This window comes from Chionomys nivalis, chromosome 9, assembly GCF_950005125.1.
Source record: "Chionomys nivalis chromosome 9, mChiNiv1.1, whole genome shotgun sequence".
Classification (NCBI taxonomy): domain Eukaryota; kingdom Metazoa; phylum Chordata; class Mammalia; order Rodentia; family Cricetidae; genus Chionomys; species Chionomys nivalis.
Window position 1 is genome coordinate 84,447,326 of NC_080094.1, and position 12,612 is coordinate 84,459,937.

The following is a 12,612-nucleotide window of genomic DNA, read 5'->3' on the forward strand; positions in this document are numbered from 1 at the left end:
ATGAAACCAATAGAGTCAGTTAAACAACATGTAAAATATGCCCTTATAGAAATGGATGAGAAATATAACTAAAAGTTTGAAGAAATGAGTAAATACGTAAATGATACCCTGGGAAACCAAGAAAAAATGATCAAACAGGTAATGGAAACAGTTCAAGATTTGAAAACTGAAATGGAAGCAAGGAAGAAAACACAAACTGAGGACCAGCTTGATATGGAAAATCTAGGACAACGAGCAGAGACTACATAAACAAGCATAATCAATAGAATACAAGAGATAGAAGAAAGAATCTCAGATTTTGAGGACACCATAGAGAAAATAAACGCACTGATCAAAGAAAACAGCAAAGCCAACATATTCTCATCACAAAACATTCAAGAAATATGGGACACAATAAAAAGACCAAACCTAAGAATAATAGGGATAGAAGAAAGGGAAGAAAATTTATTTAACAAAATTATAGAAGAAAACTTTCCCAACATAAAGAAAGATATTCCTTTGAATATTCAAGAAGCATAGAGAACACCAAATAGACTGGATCAAAAAAAAAATTCCTTCGCCATATAATAATCAAAACACAAAACATACAGATTAAAGAAAGAATATTAAGAGCTGCAAAGGAAAGGGGCAAGTAACTTATAAAGGTAAATTTATGAGACTTACACCTGACTTCTCTATGGAAACCATGAAAGTCAGAAGGTCCTGGATAGAGGTACTGCAGAAACTAAGAGACCACGAATGCAAGCCCAAACTACTATATCCAGCCAAGCTATTGTTCACTATGAATGGAGAAAACAAGACATTCCAGAATAAGAACAAATTTAAATAATACATAGCCTCAAATCCAGCCCTACAGATAGAAAGTAATAGAAGGAAAATCACAACCCAAGAAAGCTAACATTGCCAACACTGCCTACAATAACTCAGACAACTAGCGACCCTTCATCAGCACAACTCAAAGAAGGGAAACACACAAACTCTACTACCAAAAACAGTAAGAATAACCGGAGTAAACAACCACTGGTCATTAATATCACTTAATATTAATGGTCTCAATTCACCTATAAAAAGGCACAGGCTAAGAGATTGGATACGAAAACAGGATCCAACATTCTGCTGTTTACAAGAAACACATCTCAAACACAAAGACAGGCATCTACTCAGAGTAAAGGGTTGGGAAAAGGTTTTTCAAGCAAATGGTCCTAAGAAAAAAGCAGGAGTGGCCATACTAATTTCTAACAAAACTGACTTCAAACTAAAATCAATCAGAAGAGATCGAGATGGACACTTTATACTCATAACAGGAACAATTCATCAGGTTGAAGTCTCAATCCTGAATATCTATGCCCCTAATATAAAAGCACCCACTTATGTAAAAAAAATATTACTAAAACTCAAGGCAGACATCAAACCACACACAATAGTAGTAGGAGACTTTAACACACCTCTCTCACCAATGGACAGGTCAATTAGATAGAAACCTAATAGAGACTTAAGAGAATTATTGGAGGTAATGAATCAAATGGACTTAACAGACATCTATAGAACACTCCACCCAAATAGGAAAGAATATACCTTCTTCTCTGCAGCTCATGGAACCTTCTCGAAAATTGACCACATACTTGGTAACAAAGGAAACCTACACAGATACAAAAAAATATCAGTGTCCACCTGTGTCTTATCAGATCACCACGGATTAAAATTAGAACGCAATAACAATGCTACCCCCAGAAAGCCGACAAAGTCATGGAAACTGAACAGTCAACTGCTGAACCACACCTGGGTCAAGGAAGAAATTAAGAGAGAAATTAAAGTTTCCCTTGAATTTAACGAAAATAAAGAGACAACATACTCTAACTCATGGGACATGATGAAAGCAGTGCTAAGAGGAAAGTTCATAGCACTAAGTACCCACTTAAAGAAAATGGAGAAAACATACATTGGCGACTTAACAGCACACCTGAAAGCTCTAGAAAAAAAAGAAGCAGACACGCCCAGGAGGAGTAGAAGACTGGAAATAATCAAACTGAGGTTGGAAATCAACAAAATAGTGTTGCGAGCGCCTCGACCAGGAAGGAAGATGCCACACCAGACTCTTCTTTCAGCAGTTTATTCAGGAACCTTGAACAATCTTCGAATACTGGGGAAAGCCAACTCACAGCTAAAGTAGCCCCTGGTTAGCCAGCCAAAGCAAGCTACGTGGGAAAAGCAGATAGGTCTAGGTACACGAAAGCAAGCCACATTCTCATTATAGTCCATATATGGGATGGTATCTGACTGCGACCACCTTCTCAGTCTTAGCCATATATGGGAATAGTACGTGACTTAGAGCACATTCTCAAGAGGGGGTGATGGGCAGAAACCAGCGCCACCCTCATGGCACTTCACAATGCAGCTCTCTACAAAATAGAAACACAGAAAACAGTCTAAAGAATCAATGAAAAAAACTTGGTTCTTGGAGAAAATCAACAAGATCGACAAACCCCTAACCAAACTAATTAAGTGACAGAGAGAGAACACGCAAATTAATAATATCAGAAATGAAAAGGGAGACATAACCACAGACACAGAGGAAATTCAGAGAATCTTTCGATCTTACTACAAAAGCCTGTATGCCACAAAACTGGAAAATGCAAAAGAAATGGACATTTTTTTAGATAAGTAGCATATACCAAAATTAAACCAAAACCAGGTGAACAATCTAAATAGACCTGTTAGTCACGAAGAATTAGAAACTGTTATCAAAAATCTCCCTTCCAAAAAAGCCCAGGACCAGATGGTTTCAATGCAGAATTCTACCAGAACTTCCAAGAAGAGCTAATACCTATACTCCTTAATGTATTTCACAATATAGAAACAGAAGAGTCATTGCCAAATTCCTTTTATGAAGCTACAGTTACCCTGACACCAAAACCACACAAAGACCCAACCAAGAAAGAGAATTACAGGCCTATCCACTCATGAACATCGATGCAAAAATTCTCAATAAAATACTGGCAAACTGAATCCAAGAACACATTAGAAAAATTATCCATTATGATCAAGTAGGCTTCATCCCAGCATGCAGGGCTGGTTCAACATATGCAAATCTATAAATGTAATCCACCATATAAATAATCTGAAAGAAAAACACCATATGATCATTTCATTAGATGCTGAAAAAGCATTTGACAAAATTCAACACCCCATATGATAAAGGTCTTGGAGAGATTAGGGATACAAGGGTAATACCTAAATATAATAAAAGCTGTTTACAGCAAGCCGAGAACTAACATTAAATTAAACAGAGAAGAACTCAAAGCCATCCCACTAAAATCAGGAAAACGACAAGGATGCCCACTCTCTCCATACCTCTTCAATATAGTGCTTGAAGTTCTAGCAATAGGAATAAGACAAGATAAGGGGATCAAGGGGATTCATATTGGAAAGGAAGAAGTTAAGCTTTCCTTATTCGCAGATGATAGTGTACATAAGTGTACATAAGTGACCCCAAAAACTCTACCAAAGAACTCCTATAGCTGATAAACATATGGCAGGATACATGATCATCTCCAAAAAATCAGTTGCCTTCCTATACACTAAGGATAAGGAAGCAGAGAGGGAAATCAGAGAAGCATCACCTTTCATGATAGCCACAAATAACATAAAATATCTTGGGGTAACTCTAACCAAGGAAGTGAAAAATCTATTTGACAAGAACTTTAAGTCTTTGAAGAAAGAAATTGAGAGGATATCAGAAAATGGAAGGATCTCCCTTGCTCTTGGATTGGGAGGATCAACATAGTAAAAATGGCAATTCTACCAAGGGCAATTTATAGATTCAATGTAATCCCCACTAAAATCCCATCAAAATTCTTCACAGATCTTGAGAGGACATTAATCAACTTTATATGAAAGACAAAAACCCAGGATAGCCAAAACAATCTTATACAATAAAAGAATTTCTGGAGGTATTACCATCCCTGACTTCAAACTCTATTACAGAGCTTCAGTATTGAAAACAGCTTGGTATTGTCATAAAAACAGAGAAGTAGATCAATGGAATCGAATAGAAGACCCTGATTTTAACCCACAAACCTATGAACACCTGATCTTTGATAAAGAAGCTAAAAGTATTCAATAGAAGAAAGAAAGCATCTTCAACAAATGGTGCTGGCAGAACTGGTTGTCAACCTGTAGAAGAATGAAAATAGATCCATATCGATCGCCATGCACAAAACTCAAGTCCAAATTGATTAAAGACTTCAATATCAGTGTCAACACACTGAACCTGATAGAAGAAAAAGTGGGAAGTACTCTACAACATACGGGCACAGGAGATCACTTCCTACGTATATCCCCAGCAGCACAGACATTAAGGACAACATTGAATAAATGGGATATCCTGAAACGGAGAAGCTTCTGTAAAGCAAAGGACACTGTCACTAAGACAAAAAGGCAACCCACTGACTGGGAGAAGATCTTCACCAACCCTGCAACAGACAAAGGTCTGATCTCCAAAATATATAAAGAACTCAAGAAACTAGACTTTAAAATGCTAATTAATCCAATAAAAAAATGGGGCACTGAACTGAACAGAGAATTCTCAACAGAAGAAATTCAAATGGCCAAAAGACACTTAAGGTCATGCTCAACCTCCTTAGCGATAAGGGAAATGCAAATTAAAACAACTTTGAGATACCATCTTACACCTGTCAGAATGGCTAAAATAAAAAAACACCAATGATAGCCTTTGTTGGATGATGGAGGAAGGCCATTGGTTAAATAATAAAGAAGCTGCTTCTCCCTCATAGGTTAGAACATAGGTGGGTGGAGTAAACAGAACAGAATGCTCGGAGGAAGAGGAAGTGAGCTCAGACACCATGCTCCCCTCTCCCGGGCAGATGCAGGGCAGCTCCTCTCAGAGGCAGACACGATGCAGCCAGCCGCCAGGTCAGACATGCTGAATCTTTCCCGGTAAGACTAGTGCTACACAGATTATCAGAGATGGGTTGATCGGGATATGAGAATTAGCCAGTGAGGGCTAGAGCTAATGGGCCAAGCAGTTTAAAAGAATACAGTTTCCGTGTAATTATTTCTGGTGTAAAGCTAGCTCTGCGGGAGCCGGGCAAGACGAAAAGCAGGCCCACAGCTCCTACTACAGAATGGCGCCTGAAAGACCCCCGCCCAGCTTAGCACCAGTAACGCCATTTTGCAAGGCTTGTACTACATGTTCAGGGTTCAACTGAGGACAGCATGAGAGGCTGCCAACAAAAATAAGTGCAGGGACAGCCAAAACAAGATATCTGTGGTCAGACATCTGGTCTGAGGGAGGAACGGAAAGCACCGAGAAAAACAACCATGTACCCTAGATAGAGCCAAGTCAGTCCATATCTGATTTTTGGGGATTTGACTTAGCCTTGGACTTGGCCACATTCAAACTGGCCAATGGGAACCCTGTAACTACACTTCTCGCTTCTGTGCCTGCGCTTTTGCTCCTCAACCCCTATAAAAATCCCCCTACCCCAGCCGGAGGGTGCGCAAGTCCTTCAAAAGACTTTGCCGCCCCAGGTACCTGTGCATCTGAATAAACCTCTTGCTGTTTGCATCTGCACAAGTGGTCTCGACAGATCCTTGGGTAGAGGGTCTCTCCAGAATAAAGACATCCTTCGGGGGAGGGGGTCTTTCATGTGGGGGCTCGTCCTGGATTAGAGACCCCCACCCAGGGACCACCGACCCACCTTCGGGAGGTAAGCTGGCCAGCCCTCTTTGTGTTTTTGTGTTCTTGTCCGTTTGAATTGTTGCGCTGCGAATCTGTATTCTGTACAATTCAGCTGAGTCGGTCTGTATCTGGCGGGTCTCAGAAGGAGCTGACGAGCTCAGACTTCTCCCCCGCAGCCCTGGAAGACGTTCCACGGGTGTCTGGAGCCCGATTTTTCGGGTCTCATCTGTTTGATCCCACAACCAGAGTCGGACTTTTTGGGGCTCCACCCGTGTCCGAGGGGTATGTGGTTTTTCTGGGGGACGAGGAATCCGGACCCTCCTCACGGTCTCCGTCTGAATGTTTGCTTTCGGTTTTGCACTGAAGCCGCGCAGTGCGTCTGATTGTTGGATTGTTCAGTGTCTTGTTTATTTTGGTGGTTTGTTTGTTGCTTTATTGGGAAAAAGAAATTAACGTGGGACAGTCCTTAACCACCCCTTTGAGCCTTACTCTAGATCATTGGTTGGACGTCGCCGACCGAGCTAACAACCAGTCAGTGGAAGTCAAAAGAAAACGTGGCGGACCTTTTGTTCCTCAGAATGGCCCACACTCGATGTGGGCTGGCCACAGGATGGCACCTTTGATAAAAATATTATTTTGCAGGTCAAAGAACGGGTCTTCGATAAGGGACCCCATGGACACCCTGACCAGGTCGCTTACATCGTCACCTGGGAGAGTTTGGCCTATGATCCACCCCCCTGGGTGGCCCCCTTTATTTCTCCAGAGAAGCCACAACCCTCCCTGAGCCTTGTTCCTTTGGCCCCAAATCTCCCATTACCTTCCCTTCCCAAGCCTCTTACTCCTACCGTCTCCTCTCTTTATCCTGCATTGACGAAGAAGGAGAATCCTAAAGAAACCCCCAAGTCACCTATCCTCCCCCCTGACCCAAACTCCCCTCTTGTTGACCTCTTGTCAGAGGATCCTCCTCCCTATAACCCCCTGAGGAACCCGGAGATCATGAAGCTCACCCTGCGGTGGCCCTGCCGCAGGACTCTTCGCCTGTTGACTCGCCCGTCGCGAGCAGGCTCCGAGGAAGGCGGGAACCATCTCCCCCAGACTTGACCTCTCAGGCATTTCCCTTGCGACAGGGGAATAATGGTCAGCTCCAATACTGGCCCTTCTCTGCATCTGATCTTTACAATTGGAAACAGCATAATCCTCCCTTTTCCAAGAATCTTGTAGCATTAACTAATCTGATAGAGTCTATTTTAGTCACCCATCAACCCACTTGGGATGACTGTCAGCAGCTTTTGCAGACTCTCCTTACTTCTGAGGAGAGACATAGGGTTTTCATGGAAGCGCGGAAGCAGGTTCCGGGAGACGATGGGAGGCCAACCCAGCTGCCCAACGAGATCGAGGCTGCCTTCCCACTCACCAGGCCTGCACCAGGCCTGATTGGGATTTTGCTACAGTAGCAGGTAGGACACACCTACGCCTTTACTGCCAGTTGCTTATAGTGGGTCTCCGAGGGGTGGGTCGCCGCCCCACCAATTTGGCCCAGGTAAAGCAGATAACTCAAGGGGCAGAGGAGTCTCTCGCAGCTTTTTAAGAAAGACTTAAGGAAGCATACTGCATGTATACGCCTTATGACCCTGAGGATCCAGGGCAGGCTACTGGTGTATCAATGTCATTTATTTGGCAGTCAGCAGCTGATATTAGAAATAAGTTACAGAGATTAGAGAATTTGCAAGGATACACTACAGAAGATTTGCTTAAGGAAGCTGAAAAGATCTTTAACAAAAGGGAGACTCCAGAGGAGAGGGAGGACCGTATTCGTAGAGAGAGAGAAGAGAGAGAGGATAGGCTGAGGAAAGAAGCAGAGGAAAAGGAGAATTGCTAGAGACAGAAAAAGGAACAAGGAACTGAGCCGTCTGTTGGCCGCCGCAGTTCAGAGTCAGGATAGCCGCAAGGGAGATAGGATGGGAGAACAAAGAGGCCCTAGACTGGATCATGATCAATGTGCCTACTGCAAGGAAAAAGGACATTGGGCGAGAGATTGCCCCCAAGAAGCCTCGCAAACCTAGAGGCCCTAAACCACAGGTCTCACTCCTTTCCCTAGATGATGACTAGGGAAGTCAGGGCCAGGAGCCCCCCCCCCCCGAGCCCCAGGTAACACTCAATGTTGGGGGGCAACCAGTCACCTTCCTAGTCGATACCGGAGCCCAGCATTCAGTCCTCACCCAGTCTGCAGGACCACTCAGCGAGCGAACTGCCTGGGTGCAAGGTGCCACAGGTGGAAAACGATATCGTTGGACCACCGAATGGAAGGTACAGCTGGCGACTGGTAAAGTAACCCATTCCTTCCTACATGTCCCCGACTGCCCATATCCATTATTAGGGCAAGATTTACTCACTAAATTAAAGGCCCAAATTCATTTTGAAGGGGAGAGAATTCAAGTAGCAGGCCCAAATGGGGGCCCCCTACAGGTGTTGACCTTGCAATTGGAAGAAGAATATCGACTGTATGAACACGACCCTGAGACTCAGGGGCCCAAGGACTTGGACACTTGGCTTACGGAGTACCCCCTGGCATGGGCAGAGATGGGAGGTATGGGGCTAGCCTTACAGCAGCCTCCATTGATCATAGATCTGAAGGCCACGGCAACCCCAGTCTCAATTAAACAATACCCCATGTCAAATGAAGCCTACCAAGGGATAAGGCCCCATATAAAGAGACTGTTAGACCAAGGTATCCTGACTCCCTGTTGGTCTCCATGGAACACCCCCCTTCTCCCAGTAAAAAAACCAGGGACAGGGGACTATAGACCGGTACAGGATCTCAGGGAAGTCAATAAAAGGGTTGACGACATACATCCAACTGTCCCCAATCCATATAATTTACTGAGCACCTTGCCACCATCTCATATCTGGTATACAGTGCTGAATTTGAAGGACGCCTTCTTCTGTCTCAGGTTGAACCCCAAGAGCCAACCCCTTTTTGCTTTTGAATGGAAGGACCCTGAACTGGGGATTTCAGGCCAACTAACTTGGACCAGACTCCCACAGGGCTTCAAGAATAGTCCCACCCTCTTCGATGAGGCCTTGCATTGAGACCTCGCGGACTTCAGAGTTCAACACCCGTCACTAATCTTGCTCCAGTACGTGGATGACCTTCGACTGGCAGCCTCCACAGAACATGACTGCCGGCAAGGTACGGGGGCCCTATTACAGACTCTGGGATGGCTGGGCTATCGAGCATCTGCCAAAAAGGCCCAGATATACCAGACTGAAGTGACTTACTTGGGATATAAACTGAAGGGGGCGCAGCGCTGGCTTACAGCCGCATGCAAAAAGACTGTGGCTAATATACCCCCACCCCGAAGCCATCGCCAGCTGTGGGAATTTCTGGGGACTGCTGGGTTCTGCCGCCTATGGATACCAAGCTTTGCGGAAATGGCGGCCCCCCTATACCCCCTCACCAAACAGGGGGTCCCCTTCATATGGACAGATGAGCAGCAACAGGCCTTTGAGAACATTAAACGAGCCTTCCTATCCTCTCCAGCTCTAAGCCTGCCTGACATCACAAAGCCATTCGAACTGTTCATTGATGAAAAACAAGGCTATGCTAAAGGGGTCTTGACCCAGAGACTTGGGCCATGGAAGCGTCCTGTTGCCTACTTGTCCAAGAAATTGGACCCAGTGGCTTCAGGCTGGCCCCCTTGCTTGAGGATGGTGGCTGCCATAGCCGTTCTCATAAAGGACGCTGGCAAGCTAACTTTGGGACAGCCTCTGACTATCCTGGCGCCCCATGCTGTTGAGGCGCTGGTCAGGCAGCCCCCTGACCAATGGCTCTCCAATGCCCGTATGACGCACTACCAATCCTTGCTGTTGGACGCGGACCGAGTCCAATTCAGACCTGTGGTTGCCCTCAATCCGGCTACCCTGCTACCTCTGCCAGAGGGGCCCGATCAGCACGACTGCCTTCAGATCCTTGCGGAAAGGCATGGAACTCGAGAAGACTTGACTGATCAGCCCCTCCCAGATGCAGACCACACCTGGTACACTGATGGAAGCAGTTACCTACTGAATGGTGAGCGCAAGGCAGGAGCCGCGGTTACCACGGAAACTCAGGTAATCTGGGCCAGTGCATTACCCAGTGGCACCTCGGCTCAGCGAGCTGAACTTATTGCTCTGACCCAGGCTCTCAAGCTGGCAAAAGGTAAGAAGCTAAATGTTTATACTGACAGTCGGTACGCATTTGCCACTGCACATATACATGGAGAGATTTATCGGAGGTGAGGGCTCCTAACCTCAGAAGGAAAGGAAATCAAAAACAGAGCAGAAATCCTTGCTCTATTAAAGGCCTTATTCCTCCCCAAAAGACTGAGTATTATGCATTGCCCTGGCCACCAAAAAGGAGATCACGCCGAGGCCAGAGGAAATCGGCGGGCGGATAAAGCGGCCCGAGAGGCTGCTTTGGGACCACAGATCCTCCCCATAGTATCTGAGCTCGTCCAATCCACTGCAGATTGGACCTATGATAAAGAGGATATAAATTTACTACAAAAATTAGGGGCGGAATATAACCCTACAAGCGGACAATGGGTTTACAAAGGAAAAATAGCCGTGCCCATAAAAATAACCCATGAACTCATAGACTATTTACATAAATTGACCCACTTGGGTACGAAGAAAATGAAGATTCTTTTAGACAGAATGGAAACTGGACAATACCTACTGAACCGAGATGGGGCACTCCAACGGGCAACAGATAACTGCAGGGCCTGTGCTCAAATTAATGCAGGCCACTCAAAAGCTCTCCAAAGGGTGCGTCTCCGAGGACATTGACCAGGTGTCCATTGGGAAATAGACTTTACTGAAGTAAAACCTGGTCTATATGGATATAGGTACTTACTGGTGTTTATAGACACCTTTTCAGGAGGGGTAGAGGCCAACCCCACCAGACATGAGACTGCCAAGATGGTTGCCAAGAAGCTACTAGAAGAAATTTTTCCCCGATTCGGAATGCCAAAGGTATTGGGTTCTGATAATGGGCCGGCCTTTGTCTCCCAGGTAAGTCAGTTGGTGGTCAAGCTGTTGGGGATTGATTGGAAACTGCATTGTGCATATAGACCCCAGAGTTCAGGACAGGTAGAACGTATGAACAGAACTATTAAGAAGACTTTATCTAAATTAACGCTTGCAACTGGCTCAAAAGATTGGGTGTTACTCCTGCCCCTGGCCCTATATCAGGCCAGGAATACTCCTGGGCCACATGGCCTTACCCCTTTTGAGATACTATATGGGGCACCACCCCCAGCCATACATTTTTTTGATACGAACATTACAGACTATGCTAACTCCCCTTCCTTACAAGCTCATTTGCAGGCCCTACAGCTGGTGCAACAGGAGGTCTGGAAGCCCCTGGCAGCGGCATACCAGGATAACCTTAACCAGCCGGTGGTGCCTCACCAGTATCAGATCGGGGACACTGTTTGGGTCCGCAGACATCAAACTAAGAACCTGGAACTGCGCTGGAAAGGACCGTACACTGTTCTCCTGACTACCTCAACGGCACTGAAGGTGGACGGGATTGCTGCCTGGATCCATGCTTCACACGTGAAAGCAGCTAACCCAGAACAACAGACGGACAGCGAGAAGAAAGGATGGAAGGTCCAGCGCACTCAAAACCAGCTAAAGCTAAGACTCATCCGTGGGGCCCCTTGATCATTTTGGGGGTCCTGCTAGGAATGGGGATGACTGCCGGGGAGGGAAGCCCCCATCAGGTATATAATATCACCTGGACGATTACCAATCTTGTGACAGGAACTACAGCGAATTCCACCTCCATATTGGGGACATTGACGGATGCCTTCCCCACTCTTTATTTCGATCTTTGTGACCTGGTGTGATCATCTTGGGATCCTTCTGACCAAGAACCATTCTCCGGTTACGGATGCCACCATCCAGGGGGAAGGCATGGGACCCGGACTAAAGACATTTATGTTTGCCCTGGTCAAGGCAAGACCCGCGGATGTGGGGGCCTCGGTGGGGATGTGAGACCACGGGAGAAGCTTATTGGAAGCCTAGCTCCTCCTGGGACTTAATTACCCTCAAACAAGGAACGATTTCCGGGTATACAGGGGGAGGACCATGGACATGCGGGGGTAAAGCCTGTGGTCCCTGTTATGATTCCCTGACTACCATCAACATTCAGGGCTCTACCCCAGGGGGCAGACGCAACCCCTTGATCCTACAGTTTACTGAGCAGGGAAAGAAAGCGACATGGGATGGACCTAAGTCTTGGGGGCTACGCCTCTACCATACTGGATGTGACCCCATCACCTTGTTTTCAATTTCCCCGCAAATTATGAGTGCTACCCCATCGCAGTCCGTCGGCCCCAATACTATCTTGGGAGACCAGCAGTCCCCCTCTAAGTCCAACCCTACCCCCAAACCTCAACCCATACCATTGGTCACGGCATCACCTTCACATACAACCACCAGCTCGCCCCCCAGTTCTGGCCCCACAACCCCGAGCATCACAGTGGCCCTCCAGCAACCCGGGATGGGGGATTGACTCCTGAAGTTAGTCGAGGGAGCCTTCTTAACCTTAAACTATTCTGATCCCACCGGGACTCAGGAATGTTGGCTATGTCTGGTTTCGCAGCCCCCGTACTATGAAGGTGTTGCTGTCTCGCGGAATTTTTCCAATCACACCTCTGCCCCAACCAGCTGTACAGCCCTTTCAGAACACAAACTAACATTATCTGAGGTATTAGGAAAGGGACTTTGCATAGGTAAGGTCCCCCATCTCATCAGGCACTATGTAACCTAACTCAAGAAGTTTGGCCAGGGTCCTATTACCTGGAAGCCCCCAATGGGACTTGCTGGGCTTGCAGCACAGGATTGACACCCTGCGTGTCGACCTC

At 46.0% G+C, this 12,612-nt stretch overlaps 1 protein-coding gene across 1 annotated transcript; it reads left to right on the forward strand.

Annotated features, from left to right (window-relative positions):
• Window positions 1-5,144: 5,144 nt before the first annotated feature.
• LOC130881035 (uncharacterized) lies at window positions 5,145-11,407 on the forward strand. The gene is given in 8 exon segments (XM_057780203.1): window positions 5,145-5,180; window positions 5,814-5,983; window positions 6,068-6,249; window positions 6,252-6,760; window positions 6,829-7,125; window positions 7,128-7,544; window positions 7,579-7,758; window positions 7,760-11,407. Coding segments are annotated over 8 exon segments (5,439 nt in total).
• Window positions 11,408-12,612: the final 1,205 nt, after the last annotated feature.